The sequence below is a fragment of the Sinocyclocheilus grahami genome, unplaced genomic scaffold (genome assembly GCF_001515645.1).
Source record: "Sinocyclocheilus grahami isolate Dianchi unplaced genomic scaffold, SAMN03320097.WGS_v1.1 scaffold2280.1, whole genome shotgun sequence".
NCBI lineage: Eukaryota > Metazoa > Chordata > Actinopteri > Cypriniformes > Cyprinidae > Sinocyclocheilus > Sinocyclocheilus grahami.
The window spans coordinates 21,435-39,104 of NW_015507459.1; the positions used below are offsets into that span (position 1 = coordinate 21,435).

The window sequence follows — 17,670 nt, forward strand, 5'->3', positions numbered from 1 at the left end:
GAGAAGTGAGGCCCCCAGAATGAGGGGCTGGAACACGGTAGGTTGGGACTGCTCCGCCCAGCAGCCCCTGCTGACCGCCTCAACCTCCTCAGAGGAAGAGAGGTGTAAGGAATTTACTCATTATTTCTTATAAGGGAATTAATCATTAATTTTATTTCTAGCTCAGGTTTTGAGAGGAATTGAATCTGAAAATTCGAGGTCCACCTGATTAAAACTGAATTCCAATTTGATAGTTTACACTTTAAATCAACGGTCGTCCAGCGAGCCATTGACCTCAGTATATTTTAACAATCTGAATATTTGTATTTCCCTGGCCACGGGTTAATACGTTCTTTGATAAGTAAGCTACGAGCTAGGGTAACGAGAGCGAAGCAAGGCTGTAACAACTGTGCTTCGCTCCCAAGCAAACCACACACAGGCTGTGTGTATCCCCACTCGTGATATAATGTGGGCAGGGAGGAACACACAACCTATAACGTGGCTTGCTCTCGCCCTTGAAATGCTTTGTCTTTGCATGAGCTTAGACATTCTAACTATCTTTTCTAACCCTTTTCATTTTCGGAGTCAGATGAATAAAAAGGTAAAACATAAGAAAATGTATTTAATTTAATATTGTTGTGCTGCATAAAAAGGAAAGACAGCAACATGTGAGAGTTCTTCTGCCAGATCACTGGCTACCGTCGTTGGACCAGTGTGCGGACCTTACAGTAGCTAGAGCTAAACCAAATTCTCTGTGGCAGCAGATAATGCCTTTCACATTGTTCTTGCAAATACATGCTCCTAGTACCTGTTTACACTCATCTACAGACCAAGTCTTGTCTGGATGGATCTCATATTTCTGAATTAGTTCTTGTTTAACTTTCTCAGTGACTATTAGGTTCATTTGCACTCCTAACAGTGATTTGAATTCGCTATCTGACCACAAAGGAGTCGCGAGACCACCTTTTTCAGTTGTGGGGATCAGTCTAGCATTCTTTCTAAACATTTTGTGAGTTTCTTTGTTACCATACGATAAAACACTAAAACTTCTCTGATCAACAGAGGGTACACTTGTTAACACAGATCAACTATTGTTAACCTTCCTTGGCAAAGCAGAGGATAACACAAATTACTAGCACTTTACGCTAAGCTTCCCTGCCAAAACAGAGGGTAACTAGTTCTTCCCTGCCGAAACAAAGGATAACAAATATTAGCACATGATTGTAATGTCAGATTAAAGTTACTTTTGTAAGGGAATTACTGATTATTTTAGCTCAGGTTTTGGGAGGAATCGAATCTGAAGATTCTAAGCCAACCTGATTATAACTGGTTTCAAATTTGATTGTTTACACTCTATCAACTGTTCGTCCAGCGAGACGTTAACGTTCGGGTAATTAACAATTTTGTTCATATTACTTCGTGGCCAACGACACATAAACAAAATGGTAATCTTATTAATTTTGAGCAAGGTAACAAGGATCTTGGCAAGGTTTAGCTTTCTTTATTCACGACACAAGACAATGATTCTTTATCAATGAAACAAGAATTGATTAGCTATTCTAGATTACATTAAACTAAGCTAAAACACACATACACACACACATACACACAAAGGTTCAGGGAAATGATGTTAACGGAGTTCTGAGGAAAGCCCAAAGTTTTAGGAAGATATTCGCTACAGTTCTTGTACTTGCAACCTGAGAAAACTAATAAAGCAGAGACTTGGCTTATGTTTACTGCTTAAAATTAGCTCGGCACCAGTTCAGCAGATAGAAGATTTTGTTCGTTTACTTGCGTTTGGGTGACGTTTCCTTGTTTGGCTGCTTGAGGGAATCCCGGCTTTTGATTGGTTACTGGTCGGGCGTCTGGATGACGTAGTTTCTGGGAAAGCCTTCCTGGAGAATGGCGGTTGCCTTGTGATGTAGAGGAGCTTCGAAAGTCGGTTGCCTTGGGCACGGAGAGTGATGTTTGTAGTTCTTCTGAGAGTTCCTTTGCTTGGCTTTAGACTTTGAAGTTCAGCAGTCGCGGAGTTTCAACTGAAGTGTTTGAGTTTTGGAGTCTCGCTCGTGATGTTACGGCATGGGAGCGCTTTGTCGCGCAGTCACCAAGATGAAAAGCCACAGTTCTAGAGAGAGAGAGAGCGAGCGAGCGAGCAAGCGAGGGCTTTGTGTACATTTTTAAGCAGGCTGACTTTTGTCCATCCCACAGGTCGTTGTTCCAATCAGATAGTGGCTGTGGGGCTTAGCCACACCCCATACTGTTCCTTTATCATGCATGAATCACATGCTTCCAGTGGGGCGTATTCCTGCAAGTTTTAATAACTTCTTATAAAGTGTTGTACAACACACACTGCTCAAAATAACACATTTTCATTCATACCAAGGTTATTTAAATATCATGACCATTCCCACAAGCCCAAACTTCGCATATCTGGCATACACAGAGTACATTTAATCACTTTATCTATTAAAAGGGGTTATAAAACATCGATTAAACTTCATAGGTTACAATCAACACATCAAAAAGAAAGCCTATTATTTGGGAGTATATTGCTCCGATACTTTAAAGAGAGAGTCTTTTGCTTGGCTTTAAGCTTTGAAGTTCGGCAGTCGCGGAGTTTCAACTGAAGTGTTTGAGTTTTGGAGTCTCGCTCGTGATGTTACGGCATGGGAGCGCTTTGTCGCGCAGTCACCAAGATGAAAAGCCACAGTTCTAGAGAGAGAGAGAGCGAGCGAGCGAGCAAGCGAGGGCTTTGTGTACATTTTTAAGCAGGCTGACTTTTGTCCATCCCACAGGTCGTTGTTCCAATCAGATAGTGGCTGTGGGGCTTAGCCACACCCCATACTGTTCCTTTATCATGCATGAATCACATGCTTCCAGTGGGGCGTATTCCTGCCAGTTTTAATAACTTCTTATAAAGTGTTGTACAACACACACTGCTCAAAATAACACATTTTCATTCATACCAAGGTTATTTAAATATCATGACCATTCCCACAAGCCCAAACTTCGCATATCTGGCATACACAGAGTACATTTAATCACTTTATCTATTAAAAGGGGTTATAAAACATCGATTAAACTTCATAGGTTACAATCAACACATCAAAGAGAAAGCCTATTATTTGGGAGTATATTGCTCCGATACTTTAAAAGATTTTAAATGATTGTCTTTTAGAATCATCATGCAAGGTTCGCGTGTGTTCCTCTGTTGCAACGAGAAAACGCGGATCAGTTGGATTTCAGAAGGGCAGGGAGCAGATGTTCAATGGGTCATGTGGCGTCACGCAGTATAGATTGAATCACATTATCACTGTTCCTTAGGTCTGTTGTTTTGCAAGCCTGAAGGTGTGATTAAATTACTCGTCCTTTTCCTGTTGGATGTAATAGTTCCATTCATTGGTGGTCACAAGACATCATGGGGTATTTATAGGTTGTGAAATAACTTTTTTAGTCCTTCAAACAAAAAAAGCTTTGTTGTCTCCTGATTGGATTAGTTCAGACATCATGATGGCTGATAGGGGCATATCAGTGTCTGTATTAATAGGAATCCCTACATGATGCTAATCTTCCCTGCCTGAACAGAGGATAACCTTCATCTCTAAAATACATTTTTTAGAGGATAACTTAGTTAACCAAACCCTACAGCTGTCTGTTAACTCTTCTCTGACGGCGCAGAGGATAACAAATTTGTACTGGTCTTAAAGGTTCTGTTGGATAGAGTGGCACTCACCAATCCTTGGTTGTAAAGAAAGATTCAGTCTGGAACGAAGTCAGATCTTTGTTGAGCTTGAGTTGAAGTTTCAATCTGGATTCAGGTGAGGAGCTCTATCCGGGTGACGGCACCAAAATTGTAAGTAACTTTTTCCTCATCGAAGCAGAGACCAGGAGATGTTGGGATATCTTTCATACAGAAGTTACTCTTTATTAAGGACTCGCTGTGCATTGCTGCAGTCATCCAAGTCTTACTATAGCTCAGCGCAGTAGAGTTTATACCTTTCAAGGGGGAAGGATACATAGGGGTGGAGACAATCTAAATAAAGCATGCAAATGCAGTACAGGAATCAGCCCGTTACCGGAATTTCTCCAGTCCTGATCTCATCAGCATAACAGTGTCATTCAAATGCATAGGTGCTAATCCAATCAGCCTGACAGTACCTTCACATTATCATAGAGACAAAGGCACAGCTGTGCCTTGAGCTTAGCATTCACCTTTAACTTGGGAGCCTGCCCAATGGTCAAGAAGTGCATAAAAACAAAAGGTTAATGTCTCAGACACCTGGGCTGCCTGACTTGATCTCCTTAGAATGTCATTATCTTTACCTCAAAATGTAAAACACAATGTACATAACTTTTTTCAGTTTATATACTATTACATCGGAACCTAGATATAACATTTTATAAATTTGTAATCCAACACATGGCAGAAGACAGGTTGAGTGATCTGGGGAATCTAAGCATAGAAAATCACATTGAGCAAAATCATTAAATCTTGATGAGTTTGTGGATATCTTTGTTATCTCATATATATTGTTTTTTTTGTATACTTTGGAAATAACTAAATTCACTGTGTACATTTGTAATCTATACATTCTGTAGAATTTCTGTCTGTAAAACAGAACATGTAAAACATGGTCACAGTCAGATGTGTTTGTCTTTTTATTTTTGTTTTTGTGGCCAGCCCAATAAAATCACTGGGTCTTACCTGGCCACCCCTGAAAAAATGTTCTATGCCCCTGCTCGTATGCATTCTGCCGTAAAACCCCAACGAAGAACTGCCGCATCAAACAATACATTTGTCATTCTTTTTTTTATGATATGTTCAATTATGATTACATTCACAAAAGGGGTCTTAAAATACATTGACAATACCCTGTTGTTGTTGTTTTTAAAAGCCAGTGTTGCATTTGAATCAGTTCTGCACACAAGAGTCAATGTTAAAAATAACAGATTTATATCGATTGGTTTATAAATCTATTGGCTGTAATTCCCTTCCCCTAGTGTTTCATTTAAACTGTTTCTGGTAGAATATTAGAAACATAAAACTAGATAGTTGTTGTTGTTTAATTATTGTGCTGCTACTGACAGGGTATTTCTCTTTCCTGCTATTAAAAAAATATATTCACATGCTGAAAAAAAACAACAGAAGTCATCACAGAAATTCTAATGGTTTCCTCTACAAATACCGTTACAAACATTACAAATCATCAACTTTTAACCATTAAAACCATTAAAAAACTGTTTTCTGTAGTGTGTTTTGGAACATTCCGTTAGGATTTAGTGGTTTTATCAAGACACCAACCGAATGCAACTAATTACCAGTAGAGACCAACAGACACAGCATTAAAACCAATACAATTGCTATTATAACCAGTAAAACCATTACAAATTCTGTAAAGGTTTCTATTGGGGTTTTGTTCAGCAGGGTAGTTTCATTATTAGTTAATTGAGTCCGGTGGATGAAAGCACAAATATAGTGTGTTCAACTCAGTTTCTGTTCAGAAGCTCAAAAAACATAAAAACTCCACCCTTCTTTATCTTTAACCTTTACCTTACCAGGAAGTGACTAGTCTTATGATTTATCCAATATCTTACTGAAGGCTAAAGAGTCAGTGTTTTGGAGATCAGAGGAGTACACTGTAAATGAGGATTTTGGAGAAGTGTATTGAACAGAATAGGTTTGATTTTGGTTGTAATTGTTATTTACTTTTCAAAGTCAGAAAGTGAAAGTAAATTGTAGATCGTTGCAGCTTTTACAAGAAGAGGAAATGGATTCCAAATCTGTGGAAGAGCTTTCTTGTCCCGTTTGCTGTGAAATCTTCAAGGATCCTGTTCTTCTGTCCTGCAGTCACAGTTTCTGTAAAGAGTGTCTTCAACAGTTCTGGAGAACCAAGAAAACTCAGGAATGTCCTGTCTGCAGAAGAAGATCGTCAAAAGGCCTGCCTCCACGTAATCTAGTGTTAAAAAACTTGTGTGATTCACTGATAAAGGAGCGAAATGAGAGGCGCTCATCAGGATCTGAGGAGATCTGCAGTTTACACAGTGAGAAACTCAAACTCTTCTGTCTGGAGGACAAACAGCCGGTGTGTTTAGTGTGCAGAGACTCAGAGAAACACGTCAATCACACATTCAGACCCATCAGTGAAGTGCTTCCATCTCACAAGGTATGATCAGAAAATGGCTTTCATTTCATATGCTAAGCAGTGCTTAATATTTGTATATGTTTATCCTTTACAAGTTAAATAATAAAAAAAAATATCTCCTGCAAATTTCAGGCTCAAATGGCACTACTTAATGAGAATGATCATACGTCATACAATTGACAAAAACTATGAAAACTTCCAAACATACTAAAGCCCTTAGCTACTTAAGTTTAACAGATTTTCATCTTAACTTGTAGGAGGAACTGAATACAGCACTGACATCTTTACAAAACAAGCTCAAACATACAAAGAAAATGAAAGCAAAGTGTGATAAAACGGTTCAACACATCAAGGTGAGGATATCGAGAGTCAAACATTCACAGAGTTTATGATGGACATTAATGGAGTGAGTGTTAATGCAGAGCTGACTGAAGTGAATGTGATGTGATTTCAGTCTCAAGCTGAGCACACAGAGCGTCAGATTAAAGAGGAGTTTGAGAAGCTTCATCAGTTTCTCAGAGATGAAGAAGAAGCAACAATCACTGGACTGAGGGAGGAAGAGGAGCAGAAGCAGCAGATGATGAAGGAGAAGCTGGAGGAGATGAACAGACACATCTCAGCTCTTTCACACACAATCAAAGACACGGAGGAGATGATGAAAGCCAGCGATGCCCGCTTTCTGAAGGTGACAACTGAATTTAGCTTCATTGTTTGTGCGCAAAACAACTCACCAATTACCCAACCAATGATCAAACTATTAATTTGTATAGAGAGAAAATGAAATGAGTGTTTGATGAGATATTAAAATGTTTTTCAAACTCTATATTTTCCAGGACTTTAGCATCACGATGGAAAGGTAAGTTGAGCTGCTGGTGTTTCTTCTCTCAGTGGATCTGAACTCAAATCCACTGCAGTTCTGACTCCTGAATGTTCTTCCAGAGTCCAGATCTCACAGCCGGATCCACAGATGAGTTCTGGAGCTTTGATTCATGTGTCACATTACTTGAGTGACCTGCGGTTCAGAGTCTGGATGAAGATGCAGGAAACTCTCCAACACAGTGAGTCTCCAGACACCAGTACAAAAGATTAGATAGTTAAGAAACAAAGACAGACAGATCAACATTTGATAGAACTACATCTAATAATCACTTTAAGTTCTATGAATTTGAAATTAATCTGAACTGTATTTCACAAGATCATCAGATCATACTGCAAACTCATAATGACTACAAAACACAGTCTATTCCTCATGGTGTTTGTTTATGTAAATAGGTTTGTATTTCTAATACCATCATATTTTATCCTCTAATCTGATTTAATTCTCTTTGCAGCTCCATTGACTCTAGATCCAAACACAGCACATCGTCAGCTCACACTCTCTTCTGATTTGACCAGTGTGTCGGACAGTGATTTACGTGAAAATCTTCCTGATAATCCAGAGAGGTTTGACAAGTATCCATGTGTTCTGGGTTCTGAGGGCTTTAACTCAGGAACACACTGCTGGGATGTGGAGGTTGGAGACAACACACTCTGGAGTGTTGGAATAACCACAGCATCAAACCAAAGGAAGGGAGACGTTTTCTTTAACACTAATGTCTGGCGTGTGCGGTACATAGACCGTAAATACAGCTCACAATCCTCAGATCAACCTTTGACTGTCTTCACAGTTAAAGAGAAGCTGCAGCGTGTGAGAGTTCAGCTGGACTGTGACACAGGAAAGGTGTCCTTCTCTGATCCTCTAACTAACATCTGTCTCTGCTCATTCACAACAACCTTCACAGAGACTGTCTTTCCATTTTTATATAACTACTGCAAAACATCCCCTCTGAGGATCTTACCAGTTAAACTGATCGTAACAACAGAAAATCATAGTTAAATCTCATTCTGCTTTTAGATAAATGAAGGTACAAAAATTAGTTGTTTTCATTTTTTTGCATTTTATGGTTCAGTATTGGATATTCTGTATTAGGGTAACTAATGGATATTAAACAACACAATATATTTTTAGGTAAAAAACAAACAAACAGAAGTAGCAATAGATTTTCTTTCTGTGTATTGACCTGCCCTACGCTACATTTTTTCATTGTATTATCGAAAAAGAAAAAATGTAAGGCAGGTCTTGGTTCTATTCAGCTGTTGTTGACTGGATTTTGATAGATTTTTGGATTTGATTGATTTTGATTGGTGTCACACTCAAATATGAATGTGATTGTAGCGTAGGGGAGACAACTGAGTAGAGGATCCAAACAGAATCAGATCAAAAGCCCGACTCCAACACACCTGCCTGTAATGTTCCAGTAAAGCTGAATGTCTAGAGTAGATAATTATAACTGTTTGATTACAGGAGTTGAACCCTGCACTAGATCTCCAGAACCTCAGGCAAATGAACTCTGTGTGTGTTACAAACTACAATGTGTAAAATTACAGTATATTAATAATTGCATTACATTTCTCTTATATCAAACTGCACTCTCAGAAATTTCTTCTAAACAAACAGCACCATAGTGTGTTTCTACAGTGCACATGTACTATAAAGGTTGTTGTTTGTTTATTTTGTAATGTTGTAAGTTTTGTTTTTATTTGTTGTGTTATGTAACATTTGGACCAATCAGACACACAACTTTTTGTTATATTTAACAAATAATATCTAATGCTCCCTCACCTAACCAAAGGGCCAATTACGAGGGTCTACAGACCCTTCCCCCGAAATGCATCTAACACCTCAGAAAGGCAGAACAGGCCTCTGGTTCCATGGCAACCAATGCTGATATCACTGGTTTTATTACCTAAAGGAATGCGGGCAGAGCAACTCTCCCTCCATGTCTCCTAAGAAAAGACACATAATGCCCATAAAAATGGACTCTTCTCTAATTAATTCATAGGAAAACCTTTCTTTGAATGAACACACATATACTTCAGGTCATTGTGTATGTTGTTACTGTCCTTGTATATTGTCTTTTATATTGTATACTGTTTATGCAGGCTTATGATAGAACCACTCATTCATGTAACCTTACCTACATGTAATCCTACCATGTTTAGTATCTATGAATTCGTCTTCTGATGATCTAAATGAGAGCATATATTATATGTTGGTACATAGGCAATATATTAGTGTTCAATATAATAGTGATTTGAGTTCCATATGCAAATTACCATGCTCTCACAGAAAGAATCATAAAACTCCCCAGTATTTCCAACCTCCTGCTTGGAATTTCAGCCTTTCTCATTGGACAAGCTCATCCTGAGAGGCGTGAATCTTGTCAGACCTTAAAGGCCTCACATCAGTGACCCGCCTCCAGTCTGCGGTTCTGTTAGATTCTGAGAAGATGAGGATGTGAGCTAGCACCCCTCTAAGGACACCCTAAGTCTGCGCCAGGCCTCAGGCCTTGACTTTCCATTCACCAAGATCATCTGACTCAAACTGGTTCTTTTTCATCAACCAACTTCAGCAAAGATCAACTTGAGCCTTCAGATTGCATCAGGACTCTCTTTCAGACAGACAAGACGTGCAAGTATCAAACTTAGTCTTATTAATTGATACATTAAGTATCATTTGCACCTTTTTACAAAGGTGTGTTTGAACTAAGAAACTGATGTTTCCTTCAGGCTATAGATCTGCTGAATATCAAATGGTACCATAGTTTCATATTCTTATTTCTCTTCTTTTTACTGCCTAAGCTTTAACCCTTTTCCTATACCAACTGTATGCGTGTGTGTGTGTGTATGTTAGACTAGTTTAAGTGTTTATGTAGTTAATAAAGTCTTACTTGTATCACACTTGACGTTGTTCATTGTTTGCTCATAACTGTATTGTACAGTAAGAAAGTTATTTTCCTTAACCAGGAAATTAACATTCTTAGAATTAACAGACAGTTAACACTGAGAGGTCAAATGAATGCTTATAGCGGATCTACATATTTATAATTAATTATAACTAGTTACGATTAATTATTCATATTTCCCCTTTGAGCTGATTCACTACAGAATTGGTGGAGAACGCGAGGCATGATAAAACGAAGGTTATGAGCTTAAAACACTGTCAACCTAAAAGTGTGTGCTTGATAGTCCAGGTTAGAATAGCATGTGACTTGAGATACGCTTTTGTGTCCCTATTTGCTGGCTTGCTGGGGGTGTTGCTGTTGGACAGAGTTATTCCTGCTTCCTGTTTGCAGTGCTGCTGGTTTGTGATTGTAGCTCCATGTAGCTTTGTTTTTCTGTAAAATCTCTATCACTCTCTGTTGTTTAAAGTGAAAAAATATAACTTAATTCCCAGCATATTTCTGATATTATCTATCAACCTAATCTGATTAATTTGATTGTTCGCTTTTATTCTAAAACCGCGAGTGCAGCACACCTGCAGCGCGTTAGCATTCGTTAGCTTGTCATTAGCGTTTCCATTTGTGCCTATTGCTGTTTTCTTTAGGTAAGTAAGAATCATTCATCAATCACGGTGAGTAATGGCTTCTTCTCCTGCTATTATTGTTTGCACCGCTTGCCACATGTATAGTGTATCTCTCTCTGTCGGCGACGAGGGATTCACATGTGATAAATGCAGGGAAATAGTTAGGCTGACAGAGAAGATTTCAGAATTAGAGACACGCATCCAAACTTTAAGGACAGTAAGAATGTGGGGGCTCTAGATAAGGCTTTGGATGCGACTAGCTCAGGGAGTCCTGTACACTGTTCGGCTCCGGTAACAGAGCCTCCGCAGCAGGGCGACTGGGTGACTGTGAGACGGCATAGTCGCGGGTCAAAACACCGCTCTTCTGTTCCGGTCAAAACATTAAACAGGTTCTCCCCACTCAGTGACGCACCCACTGAGAAACATGATCAAAGTGCTCTAATTACTGCCGATTCTATTGTACGGAACGTGAAAATAGAGACACCAGCCATTATAGTCCAATGTTTACCGGGAGCCAGAGCGCCTGACATCTTGGCAAATTTAAAAGTGCTGGCTAATGCTAAATGTAAATACAGTAAGATTGTTATTCACGCCGGCACTAACGATGTTCGACTTCGCTTTTACTCGCTCCGTGTCCAATAAAGCAATCCATGTACTCTGGTTTTCTTGTTCAATATACTGCTTTAATCTTGACTAAAAGTTTTTGATTCAAAATAAAATTAAACAAACAAAATATAATCTTACATCTTAAATATCACGGATGTGGTAAAGAAAACTGTGTGACTCTGCTGTATTCCAAAGAACGCACTACCGCCTGACTTAACAGACGTGATTCTTAAAGAGCCAGTACATAATTTCAACATAGTACTTTTCAATGTACAATACTGAATATTTGTCTAAATTGTACACGTGAATAAAGTAAGTTTACAAGTGCAAACAATCCAAACCAAAATATTCAAAGCTGAAATGCACCACATAATATAACATTGGTTACTGAATCTGACTAAAAATAGGCTCCTACATTACCGCCCCCTAATTGTTCTCAAAGTCTTTGAAACAATTACTTACATTTAAACAGTATTGATTTTTATTTTGCAGGAAAGTATTGACTTTCTGCCCTCTTGAGGCACAATCTGCCGGATTTGATGCGGTATCAACGTGGTTCCACTGTTCGATGTTCAAGCCCTTTAGAATTGTTGTGACTCTGTTCGCCACGAATGTTCTGAATCTTGTGCTTTCATTTTTGAGGTATTTAAGCACAGCTGTGCTGTCTGTCCAGTAGACTGAAGGTTTAAGTTTCAGCTGTAGTTCTCTTTTTAACATCAGATCCATTTTTGTGGCAACTGTCGCAGCTGTCAGTTCCATTCGTGGAATTGTAGGCTTTTTTAGAGGGGCAACTCTAGCCTTTCCCATAATCAATGCACAGTGCACCTGATCCTGTTGATTACGTAAAAGAAGATTGCTGTACCATACGCATCTTCACTTGCATCAGCAAAGTGATGTAGCTGTGCCACAACAGCTTCTCCATAATCTGCTGGCTTAATGCATCTGCTCACCTTGAACTCTTCAAGCTGATGAAGTTCATTGAGCCATTCTGTCCACTTTTGTTTTACTTGCTCTGGCAGATCATCGTCCCATCCTATTTTCAGTCTACATAAATCTTGCAGGATCATATTTGCTGGTAAAACTACAGGTGCAAGAAACCCCAAGGGGTCGTAGATAGAGCTGACGATCGAGAGCAGTCCTCTTCGAGTGAGTGGACAATCTTTAATGACTATTTTGAATTTAAATGTGTCTGACTCAACATCCCAGTGGATGCCCAATGCTCTAAGAAGATCTGAATTCTCCTCTTGGAGGTGAACTTGGTGGAACATAGCTTCCACATCTGCCATAAAGGGCGATTCTTTCTAGTCTGAATCTTGTAATGACACCAACAAGACTACTTGTGAGGTTGGGGCCTTGTAAAAGTTGATGGTTCAATGACATCCCTTGATAAGATGCCCCACAATCAAAAACGACTCTCAGTTTATGTTTGACAGGATTGTACACACCATCAGAAGAATCAGAATCAGAATGAGTTTTATTGCCAGGTATGTTTACACATACGAGGAATTTGTTTTCATGACAGAAGCTCCACAGTGCAACAGAATGACAGTGACAGAACAAAAAACACAGATAATAAAAAATAGAAAAATAGAACAAGTAAATAAGGAATAAAAATATACAAATCGACAATTGTATGTACAGGTATATAACAATAGACAGTAGATCATCTACTAGTTTAGCTGACTCAGACATAATTTTCATAAACTGGTGGTCTTCTTTTGACATTTCAATTTGATCATCCCCTTTTTCTGCTTCAGGGAAATCCTGCTTGAATTGCTGTTGCCACAAGTCTTCTAATCTGGCTACCGATATGCGATTCACAGACACTGGAACACACCTTCCTTTTCTTGTGACATCATTACTGTTCCTAAGGGGTCCATTGACTGTCCAGCCCAACTTAGTTCTTACAGCAAAAGGTCCATTGTCTTTACTACTAATAACTTGCCAAGGCTCCATGACTTCAGGCACATTAGCTCCTATTAGCAATCCAATTTCTGCTTTGATGCTAGGGAGACTAACCTCCTTCAGATACGGCCATCTTTCCAAATCCTTTTGCTGTGGAATGTTGCCCTTGTGAACTGGAATTGTTTTCTGGGTAAAGACATCAGGATGTTGGACGAACTGATCACCATCTAGACTACTAATCTCCAACCCAGACACTATGTGAGTTTTGACTTGTTTTTCATCTCCCATTATTCTCAGCAGTATATCAGTCTTTCTTCCATCCACTTTCAGTTCAGACATCAACAATTCTGTACAGAAAGTGTCGGAACTACCTGGGTCAAGAAAGGCGTAAGTTTTGACCAGATGTGTACCTTTCGTAGTCTTAACTTGAACAGGAACAATTGACAAAGTACTGGTTGTATCTCTCTATTAGTGCTATTGGATCTTAGCTCTGCGTTCAACACTACTGACCACAACATTCTTTTGCATAGACTAGAAAACTTTGTTCGCATTAATGGAAGTGCATTAGCATGGTTCAAATCGTACTTATATGACCGCCATCAATTCGTAGCAGTGAATGAAGAGGTATCATATCGATCACAAGTGCAGATTTTTCCATCTAAAAAATATATCTAAATTACGACCTATTGTCTCAATGTCAAATGCAGAAATGTTAATCCATGCGATTATGACCTCAAGGTTAGATTATTGTAATGCTTTATTGGGTGGTTGTTCTGCACGCTTAATAAACAAACTCCAGCTAGTCCAAAATGCAGCAGCTAGAATGGGCGGCAGATCCTTTTCCTATTTTTAGCGCCCAAACTCTAGAATAACCTACCTAACATTGTTCGGGAGGCAGACACACTCTTGCAGTTTAAATCTAGATTAAAGACCCATCTCTTTAACCTGGCTTACACATAACACACTAATACGCTTCTAATATTCAAACTGTACCATAATGCATTAATCTGCTTTAGTGAAGAAATCACAAAATTGCAGTATTGTTTAAACTTTCTGAAGAAGAAATCTCAGTACAGTGTTATATAAAGGTAGATTTGAGTGATGCTCCTCTTTCTACAGCATAATGGCCTTATAGATTATAATTAGATTGTGGCAATTCGTCTACACTTTGACTGTATATATACAAGCCTAGCAACCTGGTGGTCATTACTGTGTTTCACTTGCTGAGTGAAACTAAAGGCGTCATACTGTACTTCAGTATTCAGTATAACTCCACATAGCACACGCGTCACCTGATGGTGCCATGTTGTAAACAAACCGGCTAAGCTAACACAAATTAGCATCGTTTCATCTTAGTCTAAGCTACCAAATAGCTTTAACAATTAGGGGTTAGCACCCTTTACTTGAAGCTTTTAAATACAGCATGTGTGTATGCATTGTGAAGTCATTTGAATTTAACCTAATCCCTGGTTTCTGATTTTTCACTTTCTCTATTCTCTGTTTCTCCATCTTCAATTCTTCATAGCTAATGTAACAATCTTAGATGTATCCTTTCCGGATGGCTATTGCTCAGTTACTAGTTAATTAAATCTAAATTTAATTACATTTTAACTGTTTATCTAGAGAAGAATTATTAAGTTATTGGGGGTTTTTAATAGCACAGTGAATAACGCTACGAAGGGCAGGGCACACACATGGTATGGTCTTGGCATGGGAGCTGAACACGCAGCAGCTGTGACCAACCATGGTGTGTTGCCCAACACAAAGCTTACAGTTAATCACTAGTGCTACTGATTGTTCCTAATACCAGATTGATTACCCAATTTTACTAATAGCAGTCAGCTAATTTCAAATCCATTTACATTTTATACCCCCTTTGGTTTGATGTTCTCTCTGAACCTCAAAAATAACCAGAGACACTTTTATTTTTGATTTGTTTATTTTCAACGTGTTCTAATTTTATGACCCTGTTACACATGTCATCTAGACAAATACTAGGGCACAACTATAGTCCTGAGCACCAAGTAATAAGCATAATCTGAATAGGAATGCTCTCCTCTTCCTTTTCCCTCCTCTACTTCACTTCCTCAGAGATTGAGCCTGTTGTGAACCATCAGTAAGTTCCGAGTGATAATTTGACAATAAGAACCGTCTTAAGTCATCAATCAGAACTCTGTTCACACCCTTTTCAGCAAACATATGCTGACCCAAACCTATCTTAGCATTCTGTCATCCAAAGCTAAGATAATAACCTAATACTTCAGCTAACCACACCTGGCAAAACCTATCTGTAAAATCTAGCTCCACATTCTGTTTTATCTTGTATTAGTCTCTAGTCCTTACTCTCAACACAAGTTTGCCAAAATGTTGCAGATGCTCAGTCTAACTGCCCAGACGGCAGACCAAAAGGACTGGCCAGGCATTGTGAGGAACACCCTTCTACCCAGGGCTGATGACAACCTACTGCACCAGAGCCGAAAACAACTGAAAAGAGAGAGCACCTGGAAAGGCAGCCAGAAGGGACCTGGAAAGGAAAATTTCCCACACAAAATTACTATTGAAACAGCTAATTCTGAGCTCTTAGACAAAGTTGCCAGAATTTAGACTCTGATCCAGTACTCCCTCTACTCCCTCACCCTCACTCAGCAGTGCAAACTCCCTCAGGCTTGCACCAAACTACGAGGGAGGAGCCAGCACTTTCTGCTTAACAACTCAGCAGACAGAACCATAATACCTCCAGCAACCACAGAGAGGAGGGGGTCCCTCCCAAGCATCCCTGCAACAGTGCATGATGTGACCCCCAGAGACCTTGACAAGCTAGCCAAAAACATCCCAGCATTCACATATTATGGTGAAGAACAGAACATTTTAAACATTGCTTGCAAGCAGACCCAGTAATCAATCATATGTGTCTGTCTCATAAGTTTTAGTAACTTCTTATACATGTGCATACCAGTTCCTCTTCAGGAACTCAAGCTGCGTCGAAGGACGCTTAGGGAACGCCCTTCAGCATGACCGGCTCTGAATCCCGTGTGTAATCAGTCTAATAGATGGGCGAGATGTCACGGGCGGGTGACGTAATGTCCAGGAAGCTATAAAAGCACGTGAGGTGAAACCGGCGTTAGCTTTCTGTCATTCAGCATGCACTCTGTGTGTGTGTCGGTCTGATATCTGTTGTGAGTCTTATTTGATGTTGTTTTGTCAATCAGAAAATGTCAAATGCACAGGATAAAAAGAAACACATAAGGGGTGAGGGCAGGCAGCGTTTCAGACTGTGTGTTTCTCCCTGCCCACGTTATATTACGGGTGGGGATTCACACAGTTTGTGCGTTGTCTGCCTGGGAGCGGAACATGCTGAGTGCCTGTATTGCGAGAGTCTCTCGATGCATGTTCTCCGCTCCCGGAAGGCTCTCTTTGCGGAGGGAGCCTTCTCTAGCGTTCCCCGCGGCGCTGGTCCCGCTTCCATCGAGGCGGAGTGGCGATTACGCTCGTGGGGTTCGCAAGTGGATCTGGTGGAGGGAATGGAGATGGGCGAGTCCCTATCTTCTTCCTCACCCGCCAGATCCAATGCCTGTTCTCTGGGATCGGAAGCCCGCTCTGCGGTTACTTCCCCCCGGGGAACGGGCTCGACGCTCCGCCTGTCTTCCTCCGAGGAGGTTGATGTGGTGAGCATCGATGAGGATTCACCCCCTCAAACGCCCCAGTATGAGGAGCTTTTAGAGGTGGTAACTCGTGCGGTGGCCAAGTTAAACATCGATTGGCCTGCCGAGAAAATGGCTGAGCCGCAGAAAAGTAAATTGGATGAGCGTTTCTGCGGGTTAAGCCACCACCTCCGCGCCGGAGCCTGCCTTTTTTCCCCGACCTCCACAGCGAGGTGTCGAGGTCGTGGGGAAGACCCTTCTCGCGCAAAATATTCGCTACAGTTCTTGTACTTGCAACCTGAGAAAACTCATAAAGCAGAGACTTGGCTTATGTTTACTGCTTAAAATTAGCTCGGCACCAGTTCAGCAGATAGAAGATTTTGTTCTTTTACTTGCGTTTGGGTGACGTTTCCTTGTTTGACTGCTTGAGGGAATCCCGGCTTTTGATTGGTTACTGGTCGGGCGTCTGGATGATGTAGTTTCTGGGAAAGCCTTCCTGGAGAATGGAGGTTGCCTTGTGACGTAGGAGCTTCGAAAGTCGGTTGCCTTGGGCACGGAGAGTGATGTTTGGAGTTCTTCTGAGAGTTCCTTTGCTTGGCTTTAGACTTTGAAGTTCGGCAGTCGCGGAGTTTCAACTGAAGTGTTTGAGTTTTGGAGTCTCGCTCGTGATGTTACGGCATGGGAACGCTTTGTTGCGCGGTCACCAAGGCGAAAAGCCACAGTTCTAGAGAGAGAGAGCGAGCGAGCGAGCACTGAGTCTGTCTTGCATTGGGTTTTGATCCGCGGCATAAATCCGTCCCACGGCGCGATCTTCCAATCGACTTGTTGCAAGGCGGAGCGTGCATACATTAACATGAAGCTTCAATTTATCATGTGGAGAAATATCTTTGCAGGTTTTGTTAATAACTTCTATAAAGTGTCGTACAACACACACCGTTCAAAATAACAGCTTTTCACTAATTTCAATGTTATTCGAATATCATGACCATTC

At 40.2% G+C, this 17,670-nt stretch overlaps 1 protein-coding gene across 1 annotated transcript; it reads left to right on the forward strand.

The window, feature by feature from the left end:
- Positions 1–5,551: 5,551 nt before the first annotated feature.
- LOC107574589 (zinc-binding protein A33-like) lies at positions 5,552–8,118 on the forward strand. The gene is made up of 6 exons (XM_016261035.1): positions 5,552–6,143; positions 6,380–6,475; positions 6,577–6,807; positions 6,956–6,978; positions 7,062–7,180; positions 7,454–8,118. Exons 1-6 carry the CDS (start codon positions 5,748–5,750, stop codon positions 7,996–7,998), a joined length of 1,410 nt encoding a protein of 469 aa, XP_016116521.1. The 5' UTR covers positions 5,552–5,747; the 3' UTR covers positions 7,999–8,118.
- Positions 8,119–17,670: the final 9,552 nt, after the last annotated feature.

What these genes read in the sequence shown, in the direction of transcription:
- LOC107574589 (XM_016261035.1), top strand. Translation starts at nt 5,748, where the DNA reads ATGGATTCCAAATCTGTGGAAGAGCTTTCTTGTCCCGTTTGCTGTGAA. An exon ending in GCGATGCCCGCTTTCTGAAG is followed by an intron (nt 6,808 to 6,955) that starts GTGACAACTGAA and finishes TATATTTTCCAG; the next exon opens with GACTTTAGCATCACGATGGA. An exon ending in GCAGGAAACTCTCCAACACA is followed by an intron (nt 7,181 to 7,453) that starts GTGAGTCTCCAG and finishes TTCTCTTTGCAG; the next exon opens with CTCCATTGACTCTAGATCCA.